We start from the raw sequence: 20,314 nt of genomic DNA, 5'->3' as shown, positions 1-20,314 counted from the left end.
AGTGAGTGAGTGAGTGAGTGAGTGAGTGAGTGAGTGAGTGAGTGAGTGAGTGAATAACTTCAGTTTAGCTACTAGGTATTTCGTCCATAGATTGAGTGATTGAGTAATTGATTTCTCAATAGGACGGGTAGTTAGAGCATGCGGTGTTGCCTTCTTGTTATGTTATTTTCTTCTTGTCTGATGTTCGTCACATTTGCGCCCAATTGGCCTGCCTTGGAGATTTAGATCTATCTATCTATCTATCTATCTATCTATCTATCTATCTATCTATCTATCTATCTATTTTACTGGAGCTCAAAGGCACACACAGAGGCATCTTTAATGAAAACTGGAGAGGTTTTCGGGGCTGCACCGTAAAGTAATATACGCCATTAAATGTGCATAAGGGTGCAAGGGTGTGCGTTATATATAGACTGATTTACACCCTTATGCACATTTAAGGGTGTAAATTATTTTACCGCGTGCCGCAGGGCGTGACGTGGACAACACCTGTGGCTCGTAATCGCAAAGTAAACACGGGATTTTTTTTCCCCCGAGAAATCCGTATATATGGAAAACGAGTAACTGCGTTTTGGACAAGATAGCGCAACATTCTGCAAGTTTTTTTTTTAAAAACAAAAGGAGGAAAAATAGCGCGAAAAGACGGAAGATTGGGGAGGCACGTACACACGGCACCAGCGCTCAACTACCGGCTGAAGTTTCATTCGTGAATATCCACCTTTTAAAGTGCCATATCCTCACATTTGACAAGAAGTAATATACGAAGTTTCTCTCGTTGCTACTTTTTGAATGTATGACGAGTTCTCGTTTTCGTAAAATCTTTGTTTCCTCTGAACGCGAGCACCATATGCACACACTCGGTTGGATTAGGTTACATTAGGTTAGGTTAGGTTAGGTTAGGTTAGGTTAGGTTAGGTTATTTAGTCTCGCTTCGCATAGGACATATTACTAGGCGACTACATGAGGGCGAAAGGAAGGAGTCATCGCTGGGCAAAGACGACGTGGAGGACGGTGTCGTTCTGCTGGTGAGGTGTCCACCATTTTGTTGCCCATCTCGGTGTAAAAACACCCTGCACATAATCTTCTTTACATAACACTGTTCAAATAGATTGTTCCATTTAGTCAGCGGAACCTACGTTGGAAGGTCATTAATAGCACAGATTCAAGAATACGCATGATTGTTCAAGCACGCGTTCAAGCACGGTTGTTCTAACGTAGATTCAAGCACGGGTTTGTTCAAGCACGGTGTTCAAGCGCACGCGCTGCTGTTGTTCCAGAGTAGAACCGAGCCTGGTGGTGGGATGTTCGTTACGTTCGCGTCGCTCCGGTACACGACGAGCCGTTGTAATATACGGGAAAGAAGGAGGGGGCCGAAGCCTTTCAATTTCTCCCCGGTCCTGACAGGCGACACTTTGACGGTCTTCTCGGGCGGACGTTCTTGATGGCAGTTCTTTCACCGCGTCACACACACGCACTTGTACATCGGTCGAGTCGAGGCTCCGGCGAAAAACTGCCGAGAAGACCGCGCCCGAAACTCAAAAAGAGAAGAGAACAAAAAAAAGACACGTTACTCGGCCGAGTCGCGCTGTTCGTTTTTCGGACTCGTGGGTTGTCAGAAGTACGCAGGGCCTGTTCGCCGTCTGTCCACCGGGCTTGGTTAGGGGGGAGGACGTGACATTTCTCATTTTCCTTCGCTTAGCTTTCTGCGAAAGCTACAGAGTGACGTGCACCGTCCTGTCTCGAAAGATTTCCCGTTCGGAGTGCTGCAATTGCCATCGCGGTGAGGACCTACGTGTTGTTCAGCACGAGATATGTATTGGTACTCACAGTCTCAACGTCAGCGCTGCATTCGCTGTATCGTGGCCTATACCACGTCACGAATTAAATAAGCGATCTCTCGCGGCGACTAAAGACCTCGGGAGCAGGCAGTTCTGTAATGTGAAAATTTCGGCGGTGTTCCGTCCCACGTGGAAGTTGAAGGAAATGAAAAAGCGGACGACATCGTGCGCGCTAGCTCGGCCCTGTCACGTGCCACAAACAGTGAGAGCCCCCCAAAGAATCTACAGCACGGAAAGCTCGCAATCCGCGACCATTTTTTTTTTCGATCACACCACAAAACTCCGCGTGAGCCCTGTGTCGTCAAAGGAATTTTGCTCGCGAAGAGGCTTAGCCATGCCGTATCGCATTTGAACTGATCCACCCACACGCAAGCATGGTTATTTCAGGCTGGCATTTTCCACTTTCCCGCTTTATTGTGCCGTGCGTGGTGACTTCGGTGACGTCGAACAGTTATCTGGTTGTCGCCGCAGTGCGAAGAAAAAGGAGATTCCTTCAGACTAGTGTTAGCCTGATCTCTTTGGTCGCACACGGCATAAATGGTTTCCAGCAGAACGCACTGACAAGTACAGAAAGTGACGACGACACACACAGATTTAGTTGCTAGTTAGCGTGTGTCGTCATCCCTTTCTGTCAGTGTCAGTGCGTTCGCGCTGGAAACCATTTATCCGAAGGAGAGTTCTTCCACACCCTATTTTTCAAGACGTCGTGTTCCCCTGAAGGGTCCAGAATAAACAGGAAAAAGAGCTTACGACTGTCGATTGCGTTCTTCAGAGGCATTGGAATTGATGGACGTTTGGGGAAACACCGATGGGCGTTTGGTGGAACGACCGTATACTAATAGCGTAAGAGAAGCTCGGGCCGAACAGCTGCCGGCCAAGCAGGCCATGCTATAATGTAACCCCGCCTGATACAACACCACCACTACCAGATAATCTCCCGTCCGTCTACTTTCGTCGAAGCCTCTATCGAATAAGGCAATGGCTGCTATAGCTCGGAGATAGCCCTGACGTCACACTGCAGTGGCAGCTCGTGCTTTGTTTGACAACCGCTATTGACTAGCGGGGCTGTGACGCTTACTGCGTATAATAAGCCGTTTTCGCAACTGCGTAACGCATAACCTTGCAATGGAACGTTGATCCAACAGCGTGACTGGAAAAAATTATGGACGTTTTGCTCCTATACCTTTTGCGCCCACCAACATCAGACAATTCATTCATTGATTTACGGCTCTATATCTGAAGTTTATTAAGCGTTAACTTGAAAATAAATAATACTCAGCCTTGTCCCTCTCTTTCTCTCGTGTCGTATAGTTCTCTATCTGTCCTCACTATTTCTGTCCTCAACATATACAGTCGAACCCGAATATATCGAATCTGAAGGGGATCACAAGAAAAGTTCGATATATAGGTATTTCGACATATAATATAAAAGTAGTACAAAAATTTTCAAGGGGATTTTACTGCTGTTCGTTATACGCAGTAATATTCGTTATATGTGGGTTTCGATATATCCGGGTACGACTGTATCCCCTTCGTCCTCCTGACGTCATTGCGTGTCGAAGTCTCAAAGTGTGCATTCGCGGGAACTGTTCGCATTTCGGGCGTACATTACGTAGCCCCCCCCCCCCCCGCCCTCCTCCATTGTTGACCGCTGTTCAGGTATCATCAAACTACGCTATAGACAATTAGGGCTCTCAGTAGCAATTTCCTTCCCTTACTTTTCCCGTTATTTATCTATCTTTTCTTTTATGTAAATAAACGAACAAATTACTATTGGGAACGGTGCAGCGTGCAAAACATGATCACTGCATCGCATTGAAGCTGTGACCCGTACACACTGCGCACAAACCTATATAAAACGTGAATAGAGGACAATTAAGGCAATTGCAGGCATGGCACTTAGTTTTAGAGCAATCAACTAAACGCTTCACGAAAGTTTCGATTCACCCAGATTCCAAAATACGCGCGTTGGATGTATAGATGTATACAGAGCCTAGATGTCAGTGGCACCTACCCACTTCTATGCCTAATTTTTCCTCTTTTTTTTTCTTTTTTTTTAACACGAAAGTGTTTTATGCCGGGGTCCACCAAGACTTCACTGACGTATTTCCGTCACGGAAATACGTCACACGAACATACACGAACATAATACAAAGAAAGAAACCAGAAGAAAAAGTTCCACAAACATGCAAAATTTGGAAATCGAACCCACGACCTCTCGGTCCGCGACGATAGATCGCCGAGCGTTTAACCCATTGCGCCACAAACGCATTTGCAGAGAGCTACACAGACGCGCCTTATATATCTAACACTCCTCCGTGTACCCGCGCTCTTGCTCGGGGCGGTGCCGCCGCCTACGAGCAGAAAAGAGAAGTACTGCATTATGACACTAACGCGCACCGACAGTGAACGCTTCGGTGGTCTCAGCACTACGACGCCTCGATGCCAGCATTCGAAGGGACGCTGGCATCAAGAAGCACTACCAACGCGTTCTCGCAGAAGCACTACTAGGTGGCGTTCACCGTACTCAGCACAGCGGAGCGTGGCCTCCGCAATTAGCTCTGAAAATGTTTCTGAAGTTGATCGCGGAGGCTGCAATTACGACGCGCTGTACGCGCTGATTTGACTCGGTGACGATTCAGTTACGTGCTTTGTCTTGCGCGTTGTATTAGTGTGTCAGTTACGTGCTTCGTCTTTCGCGTTGTGCTAGCGTGTGCAGCGTAGTGCAGCTTCCATATGCACGACGGTTGCTCATGGTCATCGACGTTGGTAGTCGTGATGGAGGAGACGTGCCACCAGGCGTCAGCGTGGGTGCATCAACGCCTAAGGGCGCTTTAGCCACAAAACACCAATAGACATTATATATCAATGTGCAATAAACATTACACTACTTCTGTGAAGACACGTTTCACTTTCGTGTTCTATACCGATTCCTATATAAGAGGGATCAACCACATTTTTTTTCATTCTTGCGCAGGTTCTCTCGTGAAACAGAGACCAACCCGAACCACTTCTACTTTGTCGACTTCGAGCGACACAACAGTGAGATTGCCGCCTTCCACCTCGACAGGTAAAAGATATAGAAAGCACTGGTGTGGTAGATTATGGGATGATCATGGGATAGCGTGCGAGTTACGATACCACGTATAAAAATATAACACGTGAAAAATACTTGTCCATCTTTCTGTTATTGTGCAGTGATTGTCCCAAGCATGCGTTCTGTAGTGTGCTCGCAGTGCTGAGTCACGAGCAGTGGCGCGCTATTTGTGTGCCTTGTGATTTGTGTTCGCGTGTGTACTGCTTGTTGACATTTTCTCCTTGCTTTCTTTTCCTTTTTTACGACCTTTCCTGAGTAGTGTATTCGGGATATTTGACCCCTACAGGAGGCATATGTGTTCCTATTTTCATCAGGTAACTGAAGCAAAAAAAAAAAATAAAGTTGTTGGATGCGGTTGTTGATGGTTTTTGTTGTAATTCTAATAAACATACTCCAAACCGCCTGCTTCTTGGCCAATCCCCCGCAGTGGGTATGAGCCAGTATTGGAGACAAGACAACACAAGACAAGATGAGACTGCATGGTCGTACATTGGATAGCACACCCCTCTTGGGTTTGAATACCGTGTGTTTCTCGCTATACAAGTGTGCTTCGAGCTGTAAGATGAGAGGGAGATCTCGTGAAGGCGTGCCTAAATGCAGACTTGGGTGTCTATGAAGTATATGCGGTCATGTGCTCGTCGTCCGTTGATTATTAAATGATGAGACCGTGGGAATATAAGTCACTTAAAGGGCCCGTTATACCGATAATCAAAAATAACCTAAAGCGGCTAATGAAAGTAGGAAAAACACAAAATAAAATTAAAGTAAAATGGTGGAGATGAAGAAATAGCGGGAAATAAGAGCATTGCTTAACTCAGGCATAGCGTGCTATATATTATGCTTAGTCAGAGCGACGTTGTATCGGCGACATGCGAATGTTCCAGTCACAAAGTGTGTTATCTATATAGAGACCAGTCTTGTAAGTGCAGTCACGGTATGAAAAACAAAACGCAGCGAAAAATGCGTTCGAATGCCCGCGGTATACAGTCGAACGCATCTACGACGAGCGCCTCTATACAACGAAATGACCTGTATAACGAAGGAATGTCCCACTTCTGTTGCGAGTGGCGCGGTACGTGCTCAGATCTTTCCAACGAAGTGTTTTTTTTTTTTCTGCACTGTTATAGCTTTTGTGGAATTGTAACAATGAGCATTGTGTCATTTTGGTGGTGAATTTGGGTTTTCGGGGGGCACGCGCCCTGTCAGTTTTTTTTTTTTTTGCCTTTTCGCGATCTTTACAACAAAGTCACCTGTATAACGAATGATTTCGGAGGCCCCAAGCACTTCGTTATACAAAGGCGTTCGACTGTAACGTGACTCCGCGCAGGCTCCTGGGGTTCCGGCGGGCGCCACCCGTGGTTGGCCGAGCGCTGAACATGACGACCGAGATCTACGCCATCACGGACGAGGACATCCTCAAGACGTTCTTCGTCTCTCCGGGTACGCGTGGATCTGATCGACGCACGTGACCGTGCACAGTGCTCTCTCTACGGGTTTGAATATAGTTTACGTTATACGCTTCTTTCGTCGTTTATTGCGCAGCCAACAACCTGTGCTTCCACGGCAAGTGCAGCTACTACTGCGACACGTCTCACGCAATCTGCGGGAACCCGGACATGCTGGAGGGCAGCTTCGCGGTCTTCCTCCCTTCCAAGGACATCGCGCCTCGCAAATCGTGGAGGCATCCGTGGCGCAGGTATATATATGCGGCGCGCACTTCGTTAATAATGGGCAGGAGCCTCCTCTCACCAATGCCGTACAAAGTTTCCTGCAGAGATCACTCACTCTCGAAAACGTTTGCACCCCTTGGGTCAGTGCTCTGACGAAGTGTAAAAGTAATTAGTCCCTGAGACATACCTTACACGGCAACTGTTGACTACTTCGTCTCCGACGACTTCCTGTGAACTAGCTTGGAGATAACGCAGATGGTAGCCAGCGTTTCGTCCTTCGTTCATTAGCTGTGTTCCCCTGTTCGCGTGGTTCCTTCACCATTGTAATGGAGGACAGCACAGGGGGGCGCAGGAAAGAACATGAAGTAGGGGGAGACAGGATATGACGTAGATATATCCTGCGAGGAATGACGTAAAATAGCCCTAATTGACTCGACCTATATGGCCGACCCATTGATGTTTTTTTTTTCTTTCTTTCTTTCTTTCCTCCGCAGGTCGTACCACAAGCGGCGGAAAGCTAAGTGGGAGCTAGACGACGACTACTGCGTCCAGGTGCGCAGCACGCCCCCTTACGACCGCGGGCGGCGACTGCCCGACCTCATGGACATGGCCGTCTTCGACTTCCTCATAGGTGCGTATAGAGCGCTCGCGAAGGAAACGACTATTTCATCCCTCCCACGGTGCATATACATATAGTATGCTTCAGTGCTCGAGCACACGTCCGCGGACACGAGCTCGCGCTCGGTCTCACCGACAGACTCCTTCTTGCACTCTGACCCTTGCACCTAAACTCGACAGCTTAATAGAAATGCTTACGAGTCAGTACCGCTGGCCTCCTGCAACCCGATCAAACCTCTCGGGAAGATCGGCTTTTGTGCTTTGTGGTTCTTTAAGTATAAGGCATTTGGCATCGACATTTAATTGTCTAGTTCGGTTCCAAGCCGCTGCTATAGCTGCTACTGGAAAACAAAGGCGTTGATTTTTTTTAAGGTAAATATTAGGTTCGATATATGTGTCCTTGACGTGTGTGATACAGCAGGTGATCTATGTACATGCGGACTTGTGTCATTTCGCAGGCAACATGGACCGGCACCACTACGAGACGTTCCTCTCGTTCGGCAACAACTCTTCGCCGCTACACCTCGACCATGGGCGAGGGTGAGCCGCTATATATGCTTGTTCCTTCGGGATTCTACGCGTTATACGGCAACGCCTATTTCCCTCACTTGGTGTCTCCCAAAATTGTGCCTCGTAAAGATAATTGGCTCTCCTTTTTTAATGAGCGCGTGCCTGTTCCTATATGGACATGCTTCCTTGTGCTTCTCCGCAAACGTTGCGAAAGTTGCTGGCGTCCTGAAGAACATATTTTTTTAATGCGAAAGCATTATATGGTTCATGAGGCGGAAAATCCGGCGTAGTCTGCGTTGGCGTGACCACGAGATCGTCCACAAGGTCCAAAAGGTCCACGTGAGCCAATCGAGGCAGTTGATGACGTCAAATAAGGCAAAGTTAATTAATGCAGGTTTAATTAACATACAGTACGTACAATCGTAGCCGCGAGCACCCGCCCGCGCGGCTGTTATCTTGAAAGCCATCGGCGGCGGGGGCAGAGTCCGCCCTACCTGTGTTCTCGCGGCTACGATTGCGTTGATGCGAGCGGCGGGACGAAGCTCAATTCGCTCGCCGCCGCGCTTACTCACTCCAGCGTTTTGACAGCGAGCTTCCGCGGTCATTGGGTGAGATGCGTTCATGTTCGCTTGTCCGTGCGTGACACCATGCTTGTTCATTTAGTTAGTCTGCCTATGTTTACAAGTTTATACAGCCGATAAAACTACTATCCTTACTTCGTATAGCTGTCCACTAATTTGCTATCGCAATCGATGTTTCTTTCGCCGGGCGAAACTGCGACTTTTTCGTTGTCGTCGTCTTCGTCGTTGGTGTCGTTGTTTGTTTATTTATTTTTCTCGTACATGGGGGCGCAGCTTCGGCAAGCCCAACCACGACGAGCTGAGCATCCTGGCGCCGCTGTACCAGTGCTGCCTGCTGCGGCGGTCGACGCTGCGGCGGCTGCTGTCGTTCCACAACGGGCCGGAACCGCTGAGCGCGGCCATGCGTCGCTCGCTGCGCCGCGACCCCGTGGACCCGGTGCTGACGGAGCCCCACCTGAGCGCCCTGGACCGGCGGGTCCAGCTGGTGCTCGAGGTGCTGCGAGAGTGCGTGTCCGAGCGATCGGCCGCCGAGGTGATCATCGTGGACGACGCCTGAAAAGCGCGCGTTCCACTCGCTTCCGCCGCCGGTACGTGATGTGCACGCTCGGTGATGCGAGAAGCGTATGGGCAATTGAGAGCAACCGCGGGGAGATTGATATGAGGAAGCAGGCGTGAGATAAGCACGAAATAAGAATTGAGAAATAAGGAGGAGGAGGCTGGAAGATCGATGAAGAATAGATCTGTCTTTGTACGAAGTAAGTTTAGGTCGTACATTTTTCATTCGTGGCTGAGGTTACATTTGTCATCTGCCCAATACAGAGAGACGGTATCTATCTATCTGTCTATCTATCTACCTATCTATCTATCTATCTATCTATCTGTCTATCTATCTATCTGTCTATCTATCTATCTGTCTATATCTATGTCTGTCTGTCCGTCCGTCCGTCTAATATAACTATGTATCTGTCGGCATATTTGACTTATCTGTATGTCTCTCCTTCGACTGCGCTTCCCTTCTCTTGGTATCCATTCTGTAACCCTAATGGTCCAACAGTTAACCATCCTACGCATTACATGGCCTGCCCAACTCCATTTCTTCCGCTTAATGTCAACTAGAATATCGTCTACCCCCGTTTGTTCTATGATCCACACCGCTCTCTTCCTGTCTCTTAACGTTACTCCTAAGATTTTTCGTTCCATCGCTCTTTGTGCCGTCCTTAACTTGTTCTCGAGCTTCTTTGTTAACCTCCAAGTTTCTGCCCCATATGTTAGCACCGGTAGAATGCAATGACCATACACTTTTCTTTTCAACGACAGTGGTAAGCCACCAGTCAGGATTTGACATGCCTGCCGTATGCACTCCAACCAAATTTAATTCTTCTGTAAATTTCTTTCTCATGATCAGGGTCGCCTGTGAGTAATTGACCTAGATAAACATATTCCTTTACAGACTCTAGAGGCTGACTGGCGATCCTGAATTCTTGTTCCCTTGCCAGGCTATTGAACATTATCTTTGTCTTCTGCATATTCATCTGCAACCCAATTCTTGCACTTTCTCGATGAAGGTCCTCAATCATTTGTTGTAATTCCTCTCCATTGTTGCTCAATAGGACAATGTCATCTGCAAACCGAAGGTTGCTGAGATATTCGCCGTCGATCCTCACTCCTAATCCTTCCCAGTCTAAGAGCTTGAATACTTCTTCTAAGCATGCAGTGAATAGCATTGGAGAGATTGTGTCTCCTTGCCTGACCCCTTTCTTGATAGGTATCTTTCTACTTTTCTTGTGGAGAACCAAGGTAGCTGTGGAATCCTTGTAGATATTTGCTAAGATATTCACGTATGCCTCCTCTACTCCTTGATTACGCAATGCCTCTATGACTGCTGGTATCTCTACTGAATCGAATGCCTTTTCATAATCTATGAAAGCCATATAGAGAGGTTGATTGTACTCCGCAGATTTCTCGATTACCTGATTGATGGCATGGATATGGTCCATCGTAGAGTATGATAATTTATGTATCTGTCCGTCTGTTTATTATGCATGGGTGCGTTCGAGCGTGCGCCTCGTTTCTGAAGGATGAACGTAAACCGTTCGTGTCTGTCAGATAGTGGTCTAAAAGGACGCTGTGAGTAGAGACGCTGTGCACGTTTCTTGCCCGCGCTTTAAAGGGACAAGAACGTGTGTGAAACACTATCTCGTCACTGTAACGCAAACCTGTGATTTTCTTTGGCTTCTATAACGTTTAGCTTTGTACTCTTGTTCTTTGCTTGCACATTGTTTCACACTTAATGGGTCAGTCAGTTTATCACAATTCTGATCCATAGTATAGCTTTCTCGTTGGCTACTCGTTATCTTTGTTAGCTCGGTGAAGACAAAAAAAGCAATAAAAAAATTAAGAAGACATTGCTTATGAGCAGTCTATATACGAAGGGGCAAGCTTTCTGTTTAGAAATTCGCCAGCCCCCTCCCCTCATCCGAAACGGTGAAATCGCAAGACTCCATGTAGATCAGCTGTGCTAACACATGACTAAGTTCCCTTGTGTTTCCTTTTTGCTGCCCGCAGGTCCTGAAACGTCCAGTACATATCAGGTCGCTCTCCGTGGCCAGGATCATCCAATGGACACCAGCGCAGGCTTAGACCGACCAGGACTCGTCCGATGCGATTTCGTCAACCCGCCGCGCCGTCCTCTTCGGAGATGCCTGACCAACTGTGCTCTCGCTGGTCGAAAGTGTTACACGCAGCGCGCCGTGAAGTGGACGCTTGGACGTGCATACTGGACATGTTTCTTGCTTTCTTTGTTATTTCGACGTCCCCGCATTTGTGAAATGATCGAAGTGATTGACAGTACAAGTGAGTTCGCCGCTGGCTTGAACGCTTGCGACGCTCATAGGCTTCGGTTCGCTGCGGCAACCACGTCGTCGACGGGGCAAGCAGACCTTTCCGGGTGGCCCCTGCTGCACGGAAACGTACCGTGTTAGCGACGCATTGCCTGTGCTCCCTCTCGGTAATTGCGCGCAGTGTCGTAGAAGCGCAGCTGCTTGAAGTCATCGCAAGTCATTGAAGTTAAGCCACTGGGTCCATCAGCTGTCGCGCGTGCCGGATATGCGTTATTAATCTTCGTTCTTTCGGGTACTCTGGACGTTTGGCAGCTCTGCAGCTTTCTGTGTTCGAAGGAACGCGCGTCTCACACTATAGACTGAAGGCGTATTCGCTGGCTCGTCTGGTGTTTGGGGCTACTGTGAACGCTCGCTATAACGAAAGTTGTCTAAACTTCAGGCTGCAGTGAACACTCGTTGTAACGAAGTCACCCGTCGCTTAAGCATTACTCGACATAACGTCGCGCCGTCCTAAGATATACTATCACTGGTTAGAATGAAGCACCATTAGCCGAAATGTGGTTGTACTCGGTATTACGTTTATAGTGATCATATACGTATAGCGACATCCCCGCTTTTCTTTTTTTACCGCGATAGCGTTTAGGGCCCCGTGTCGCAGAAAATCCGGCGTCGGCATTGCCGCGCGCGGCCGAGGAAATCATCCCCAACCACGCAGGCGCTCGAAATATATTTTACCACTAAAGTTGCTCACACTTTGCAAGCTGCATTCTTTACAAAGTTATTCCTCGGAATTTTTTAGAGTGACAGCCTACAAACAAATGCCACGAAACAAAACACCGACAGCGCATGCCATTTTATCCTAAATCTTCTCAGGCTGAAATATTAAAGGTGCAAACAATAAAAGAAGGCCGGCCCACGAAAGAGGCCGCGTTTCTACCAGAAAGCGCGCCTGCGTGCATAGCGTTCACCGTCCAGCGTTTCCCGGTAAACATTACGGTTACATATGCTGCAGTTGCCGGGAAGCGTGAGAAACAGTCGAGGATCTTTGGATGCTATCGCGTTCCACTCTTGAAGGCGAAGCTTAAGCGTCCTCCAAATTTTATCAAGACATTCATCATATGCAGTCTTCTTCCCACCTGCTGACTGCGTTCTAACGTTCTAACGCTGTAAAGCGAGGATTAAAATTATCACTCTTTGTTCGCAACGCCACGAAAAATATCTAGTGGTTCCATAATAATTTCTACTGCATTTAAATTTATTCTGGTCTTTGCTTACATGCCGTTTCCGAGGAAACTCTCTGCCGTCCTCTTCCTTGTAGCATGTGCGGCGTATGTGTCATCAGCTGCGCAGTAAAATTTCGTTATAACGAGGTCGATTCGTTCAAACTGCCGTTAAACTCAACGTCCTGCCGCCAGTCCCGCAATGGTATCATTACATTTGTGGCACCTCCGCTTTTGCCGAAGTTCTGCTGGTACCAAAATTCTCGCCGTCTTGTTATTTATATTCGTCGTATATATAATGTGCGTCTGTCTCCTTTGCACTAAACATCTGCTGTAAACTAATTGTGTTATTTCGCTTTTCCAGAGCTGTGCGGCATGCACTATTCAGAATGCCTTCGTTTTTATTGGTTTATCGCTTAGAACGCAACCTTTGTCCGTCCCGCACAGACTTCGTTATAGCGGGGCCATCCCGCTGTCTTCGTTATAGCGAGGCTGCATTGCTACCTTGTTTCGGGCACAGAGGAAACGCGTTTGGTGGCGATTGCCAGGCGATTCCTGATCGAAGTTTCAGCCCCAAGTGGCACCTACTGACATTGGCGCGGTTACCAGACGAATCCGAAAACGGAAGCGCTTGTATTTGCGCCCCCCCCCCCCCCCCCCTTGTGAAGTTGCGTTCAGTCAAAGTTTGTAGCAGAAGTTATTATCCGAACGTACGTCTATGTTATGCTTCATCTGCTACTGTGGGCGTCTTGCGAGTGGCGCGAACTTCTGGCGTAGGATTTAACCATCCCCCGACAAGAAAAGTTGCGCAATGCCAAAGAACGTTTATAAAATTCTCTTTAAATAAACAGCGTCGCGACGTGCCGCCAGGAGTGCTGCTGTTCCCGGTTCCTTCTCCATACGTTAGTGCTAACACGTGCGCACCTGAATAAGACGGTTGCCGAGAGGGAGCATATGTTTCTTAGCTACAGCGTGACGTACGCTTCGGACCTGTGCATTTAACGGCGGTGTTTGCCCGTTTCTCGTCGCTGGTGACGTGCGATGACGTCATTTCCGCCTTTCGCCAAAACCGTGTGTCGTCTCGAGCTGATGTGCGTGTCAGTGTTCGACGTGTGTGTTTCTCCTGCCACCTCGGCATTGGGGTGCGTTACTACCTTGTTTCGCGCACAAAGGAAAAGCGTTTGGTGGCAAATTCCAGGCGTTTCCTGAGCGTGTCGAGAAATAAGATTTAGCCCGACGTGACACCTACTAAGCACACGTAAGATGATAGAATCATGCTTACGTGGGTTGCGGCCACAGTCGGTCGTTTGTGGCCGCTCGCCGGACTTCGATTGAGCAGAGTGTCTACCGGTGCAGAGAAGTGTTACGTTCTCGGTCACAGTTAAGTAGAACGTATATTGCACTTTTCTTGTCTAGGTTTACCGGAACGGAGAGATAACGACTGGCTACGAGGGCACAATTTTCGTTTTTGTATCAGTCGCGAAGTTTATTGAAGGCACAAAAACATCGAGCGTTCGCCGTACTTGCGCGCGTTGTCGCTGCCGTACTGCCGTCAAACTGTGACGTAAGTGCCAGCCACTGTGGCAGTGGCGCCATCTTGTGAAGGCACGTTGAACCAAGCTTATGCACAACAGAACTGTTTCGTCGCGTTTTTTTTTTTTTTTTTTTTTTTTTTGGCTACGCGCATTTTCAAAAGGTGTCGCCACTATTGCACCAAGGCTCTTGGCCAGTCTGACAGGACGACGATGATGATGATGTGCGCATGTAATGTAGCTTCATGCCGGCGCCGCAACAGCGTCACGTGATGCGTCCAGTGCGCTTCACATATCAATAATGCGAGCTCACGGTAGCGCTTGCCTAACAAAAGGTTACACTTTTGCTCAATTTCAGGTATATCTTTTTCTTGTTTACAATACGTTCCTTTTATGATGTCAGTCACGTTTTGTATTTGGATAAAGAGTTCCAATTGAACTCTTGGCAGCTTCGGAGTACACACCGCTACGTGTGACAGCCTCCTCGGTTATTCGAGTTAATTGTAGTTTGTACGTCGAAGATACGAAGCGCCTTTTCGCGAAGCTAACGATAGCATTGCATTTACACAGATTACATCGTGTTATTTCTCCATATCTCGCCGCACAAGGTACTGTCAGTCGGTACGGCGTATTTTATCTTTTGCTTCAGGATGTCTGATTACACTTATCGCACTGCTGATGAGGCATGGCTCCCTCAAAGCTTTTTTTTTTCTTTCTTTTTTGTACCTGTGTGATATAAAGCTCTCTAGTCTAACTGCAACGTTTTTCACTTGTCAGCGCCACTAACGCATGTGCCTGCTGGATTATTGGTAACCGACTGAGGCCGTCCGGTATTGTTGGCATAATTATTGGCAAACCACATGTTGCTTGTGACGTCAGTGGCACATGATATTATTTTTAATAGTTACGCGCGTCATACAATTTCATTGAAATTCGCCTCGAAGATTACGTGTTTTGCAGGAGTTGCGAGGTGCGTGGCGATTGCTGGTGGAGCTGAAAACCGCTCGCCGGGTATACATTTCACAAAACCGCAAAACCCGCGAGCTCTGATTGTGACGTCATCTGTAGGTAGGCCGACGCTTAAAGACCATGCCTTGGAATGAACATCGCGCTGAGTGTTGCACGCTTCCCCCATTGAACTGTATCGGCCGTCTGTCGACCTACACGTTTGAATTCACTTCACACTTTTTAATTCACACTTGTGAAAGTGCGTAGGCCTTGAACTATCTAGATGGCATTGATATACAGCACGCTTGGCAGTTCGTGGAACTACCGACGACGGCGTTATCTTTAGAAGCTTAATCGTTTCGGGCACTTTCGTATGCTCGGCAAGTCCAATCAATCCTTTCGAAGGAAAAAAAAATGTCCCAACGTGGAAGCCAAACTGTGAATTCAGTTGAGAGGAAGTGTGTTTACTGTACGAGCGTGAGTGTTTGGTGCGTGCGTGCCTTTGCTGTGAGATTGCGTGAAGACCTCTGTGTGCGCGTAGTGTGGCAGTCGCATGGCATCGGCCACAACCCTTGTTCTTGCATTTATCGCGTCCTCCACCAGGTGCGCTCGCATTCGCATGTTCCTCTATACGTCGACGTGTGTGGGCTGACGTTTTGTTTTTATAGAGCTTCACTGATAAACGAATGGTCAGTGTTTATAAGGTAAGGCGTGTGTGTTTCTGAGTGTATCGACGTCTCCTCTTTTTTGTCTCAGCATCGCAGAGTCTCTCAGAACTCGTGTGTTCAAAGAGTGTCACGTTGAAACGCACTGCAATGGTTGTGTACAGGCACAGTTCGAACTGTATTTTGTGGGTTTTTCGGCGTGCGGTGTATAGTACGTGTCCCATGGATGAGCGACAGCGTCGGTGTAGAAGGAACACTTGTGCCGTCTCAGCTCCGTTATATATGTTGTGCGTGTGTGTGCGTACTCGAACCCCGTTCAAAGCCCCGAAAATACGCGCCTTATACGTGTACAGCCGATGTTGGTTCTTCGAAGGCCTTCCTCTCGCTTCTCTCAAAGCCTCCCGGTGACAATCGAATATATCGTCTTTCTTGCTTCGTGAAGCCTCGTATGCTATAATTACAGTGTCCGGGACCTTAACTTTGTAGCGGAACGTCATAGCACACAAGGAATGCTGTCCTGGTACTGCACGTGGTACACGGGCTAAGCGTTATACTCTACAGCATGCGCAGACAACTCGAAAAGCGTGGATCTGCGCAAGCTTAGAACAATTGTGTGGCTCCAAATGGTTGCTTAGCGTCTGATATTTTTTTTTCATACAATGCTGGAGATTATACTGCCCTCCCTCTACTACAACCGATGTCGTCTAGCTTTCGAGAGATGAACTTGACCGGTCAGACGCAAAGGTGCTATCCCTAGCAACCCTTAAGGCAGGGCCAATGTGGGCCCAGTGTAGAACCAACGCGAGCCACCGTCGTCCCGTGTAGGGCCTACATTGGCATTACCTTGCCTTCTGTCACAGTGTTAGGCCTACGTTGGCTTCGCCTATACTGTGAGATACTCGCCTATTCACTATACTGAGATTGCGAGGACGTCAGAAGTGGTTGTGCATTGGTGCGCGAACCCGTGTACGGCGTGCCACGTACTCGGAGAGTATTCCCAATGGGCTATGACTCTCCGGTGCCTCCGCCATTGCGTCCTGTTGGTGGCTGGAAAAAAAATGTGACGGTGGTATACATATCTCGCGCGCGTATTGGTTGCCGGCCCCAGGCGTTGTTCGACCTGTGGGGTGGTAGCCGTTGGAAGCCAGTGTTGTATAGTATACGCGTCTGTCGCTAGGGGCTACCATACATGTACCCTTTATTTTTTTATTTTTTGGTTGGTGCACTTAGCCAACTTAGTTCATCTGTGGCTGAGACAGGGACACTAAGGAGAAACACTAAAGACTTGAGAGTATAGACGTGGCGTATGGCTTCTAAAGACTGTTCGGCATCGCTCTGGCTAATGATGTTGGTCATTTGCCGCTAATCTGAAAGACTAAACTTCCCTGTCTGAATGTCGTGCCGAAAAACCCGCGCCGGCGATGTCTCTGTGACGTCATAGGTTTCCCAATATTGTCCTCGCAATTCGATTCTTCCTGTTCTTTTAGGGGGAAGGGGGGGGGGGGGTTAAAGTGTTCTCCCAAAAGCATTGCCAGGTTGAGCATTCGCCTACTTTCGAGTGAAATGTAGTCTTTCTTTATTAGAACAATCACACGAACGCCACCAGACGCTGCGAAATCCGATGACGTCAGAGAGAGTTGGTGCGCAAACTTTACGATGGCGTCGCCATCGGCGTTTTTGCTTATTCGTCCTTTCCTGCCAACGGCGTCACAGATAATGGCGAGAGTGATCTATCTTGTATTGCAGAAGTGTTATCTATATCAATCTTGATATTCAATTAGTGTTTTTCTTTTGTGTCCCTTTGAATGTATGCAGAAGCTGTGATACGGTGGTGCATATCGCCGGTATACCGGCTCACTAGATCTAACTCCAACTACCTATGAGTTTCAAATATAGAGTTCGCCCTACACGTAAGATGCTTAGACAGAAAAAAAACTAATTTACCTTGAAAGTCCTTTACAAAAGCGCGCGTATGCAGGACACCAAACGCTCACAGCACTTTGTGGCCACTGGACTGGGATAAAAGTGAGGGTGCTGTAATATAGTTTAGTCTACCCGTATAGGCGTATTACAATTTACGTAATACAGCAAAACGTAGACGGGAGCAGCAGTGCTGGTGGCTCCATCTTGTGACTTAGAGTTCAATTAAAGCTCACGTGCGGGATTATATATTGCAACTAAGGATTACTATTGGCACATGCACCAGCATAATCATTCGCATATCGTGACTTTTTTTTGCGAGAAGTCTTGCAACGGAAAAGCTTTCGTAACGAATTGTAGTTCTCGCGGGATCGAATCCCGGCCACGGCGGCCGCATTTCGATGGGGGCGAAATGCGAAAACACCCGTGTACTTAGATTTAGGTGCACGTTAAAGAACCCCGGGTGTTCTAAATTTCCGGAGTCCCCCACTACGGCGTGCCTCATAATCAAATCGTGGTTTTGGCACGTAAATCGCCATAATGAAAAAATGATGAAACGAATTGTAGTTCAACAAACCACCAAAAGGCGTCGCAACCAGCGCTTCTTCTGCCATCCCCGTCTTCCGTGTTCCGCCATTCCGTAAACTCCGATAAGTGCATGGACAGGATATAAAGTCTCAATATCGGAGTGTACTATAACGGCGTCGTTACACCCGAATCTAAGAATACTTTGTGACTGCTTAAAGTCATCCTGTTGAAAAATGTGAGAGAAACTTCAGCTTGAACGATTTCTTTTCCCCTCTTATTTACCCGGTTACCTCGACTGGGCTTTATTTCGACGAGGAACAAGATGAAATATACTACAGGGGTTTTACTATGCTTTCGCCACATTTTGTGTTCTTCGCTCTCTTTTACTAACATCATTCGCACAAGACACTACTATAGGAATACTTTCTTTCCTGGCAACATCAGTATATTTTCACTTGACAGACTCACCACCAATCAACAACAACCACTGTAATGTCAGGAAACGTTTTCTACGGCCACTGCTGACATGAATTGAATGCTGTTCGATGCGAGTTGTTAATAAGCTAGAAAAAATGTGTGGTATTGGGGGTATAGAGGTGCCCCACAAGTGTTTTCACCGCTGAAGTTCGTCACTTATTCGTACATATTTTATAGTATAACAAATAAAACGGGCATAGCGCTGTAAGCTTCGTTCGCACGCCATTGAATTGATCGCCGGAATTCGATCAGGCCCGCAAATGGAACGCCGTCAGGCGAGACGACGTTTCTCCTACATGGAATGCGTTGAAAGAGCCACTTATGTCATATCATGTTAAATATACGTGTTTTGTGACATCTGCGTCGCTCCTACTGTTATACTGCGTGCTTAACTGGCATGTCACGACATGTGTACCAGTTTCAGTTGGCACATGACGATGGTGCGCAAACCATGTCAACTGATGTGCAGCTAGCTGTTCGATTGCGCTTCTCTTCCGTTTCTTTTTTTTTTCTCGACTGCTTACTGCTTTTTGTCATGTTCTTGGCGTAACGACACTCTCCCGCGACCGGCCGATGACAATGCTGGCACTATCAGTCATACGTGGTGTAGACGTAGATATTTTCTGTTGCTCTAGCTCCTCCGAGCATCTCTCTTTCAAAATAATGTGGCACTGAAAATGGAAGCGTTGATCGAAGCTTTTTCTGACGCTCGGTGCTGCCTTTCAGGTCGGGCAGATGACGCGTTGGCGCCAAGGGACATGTTTACCCGGGGCGCGTGCGTTTGCGGCATCGTGCTCCTGATTGGCCGACGCTAGCTGTGCCACTCCCGCTCCAGTGTCACGTTCTTGTGACGCAGAGTGTGGGAGACGCTGCCGGTCAGATACCGGCAGGCGCGCGTTAGGTCCTTGATGTTTTGTGTTTGCGAGCTTTCTTTTGTACGGTTACCACGCGGGCAAGAAAAGAGCGTTATTTCGTGACCGCTGCTTTGTCCATAAGCTAGGTATGTATGTCTGCGCCATATCTGACGGCGATCGCGGCGCCACGTAGTGTGATCATTGCAAGACAGCGAGTTCTGGACTGTCCTACCGCGTGATGCAACACGTCACGCGTTGCTGTCGACTTGCGAGAAGGTTTGCGGCGCGCAGCAGTCAATGAAGAATGACTCAAATACCTCGATTTAATGGAGGCAGCGTGTAGAATAGCCTGATCGACGGAACCATGACCTCTGTTGTGCTAAATGCGGCTGGTGGCGCCATAAGCGTAGTCAGATATGGTGACTCTGTCTGCTTTTTTTTCCCAACGTCAGTACGAAACGGACACTGCATATCTTGATAAGGACGTTGCCTGGAATCTGGTGAAACCATATCACTTCCTCGAGAGGGTGTTATATGCCTCATGCATCTTCGTCTCAACTCTCCATGCTGGTCCTGGAGCTTTCTCGAGTACTACTGTAAAGATGGGGATGTGTCGGGCCAACCTTGTACGATGTACGGCCAATGTAGCCCGACATTGGGCCTACATCGGTTTTGTTTCCTGGGCTGCTAGTATCTGTCATCGCATGAAGCGCGCAGCTATCCGTAAAAGTGCAGTGGTGTTTATTTTCTACTGTTTTTTTTTTCTTCTGCGGAGTTTCTCTTTTTTTTCATTTCGGTGAACTTCACAGAAAGTGGGCGCCATTTTTTCTCCACTTGGCGCACGCTACTTCATTTCCGCTTTGGTACATGGCAGGGGGGATTTCTTGCGTTCACGGAAGTTTACAACCTCCATTTGAAGGGTTTATTGTATACACTTGTAACGACGTACGTGAATATAATATACATATGTCTATTTTGTACAGAGGTGACAAATAAAAGATATATGCCACTGTTGA

General features: G+C 47.8%; 1 protein-coding gene across 1 annotated transcript in view; it reads left to right on the top strand.

Annotated features, from left to right (window-relative positions):
• Window positions 1-20,314, top strand: part of LOC119454028 (extracellular serine/threonine protein CG31145) — a 63,109-nt gene extending 42,795 nt beyond the window's left edge. Inside the window, exons 6-12 of the mRNA XM_037716043.2 lie at window positions 4,816-4,908; window positions 6,263-6,375; window positions 6,478-6,631; window positions 7,100-7,236; window positions 7,682-7,763; window positions 8,588-8,901; window positions 10,880-20,314. Of these exons, the coding sequence (XP_037571971.1) occupies window positions 4,816-4,908; window positions 6,263-6,375; window positions 6,478-6,631; window positions 7,100-7,236; window positions 7,682-7,763; window positions 8,588-8,870 (862 nt within the window). The 3' untranslated portion in view covers window positions 8,871-8,901; window positions 10,880-20,314. The remainder of the gene's footprint in view (window positions 1-4,815; window positions 4,909-6,262; window positions 6,376-6,477; window positions 6,632-7,099; window positions 7,237-7,681; window positions 7,764-8,587; window positions 8,902-10,879) is intronic.

The sequence above is a fragment of the Dermacentor silvarum genome, chromosome 5, assembly GCF_013339745.2.
Source record: "Dermacentor silvarum isolate Dsil-2018 chromosome 5, BIME_Dsil_1.4, whole genome shotgun sequence".
NCBI lineage: Eukaryota > Metazoa > Arthropoda > Arachnida > Ixodida > Ixodidae > Dermacentor > Dermacentor silvarum.
The sequence above is the reverse complement of the archived record's forward strand: the minus strand, read 5'-3'. Positions and strand labels throughout refer to the sequence as shown.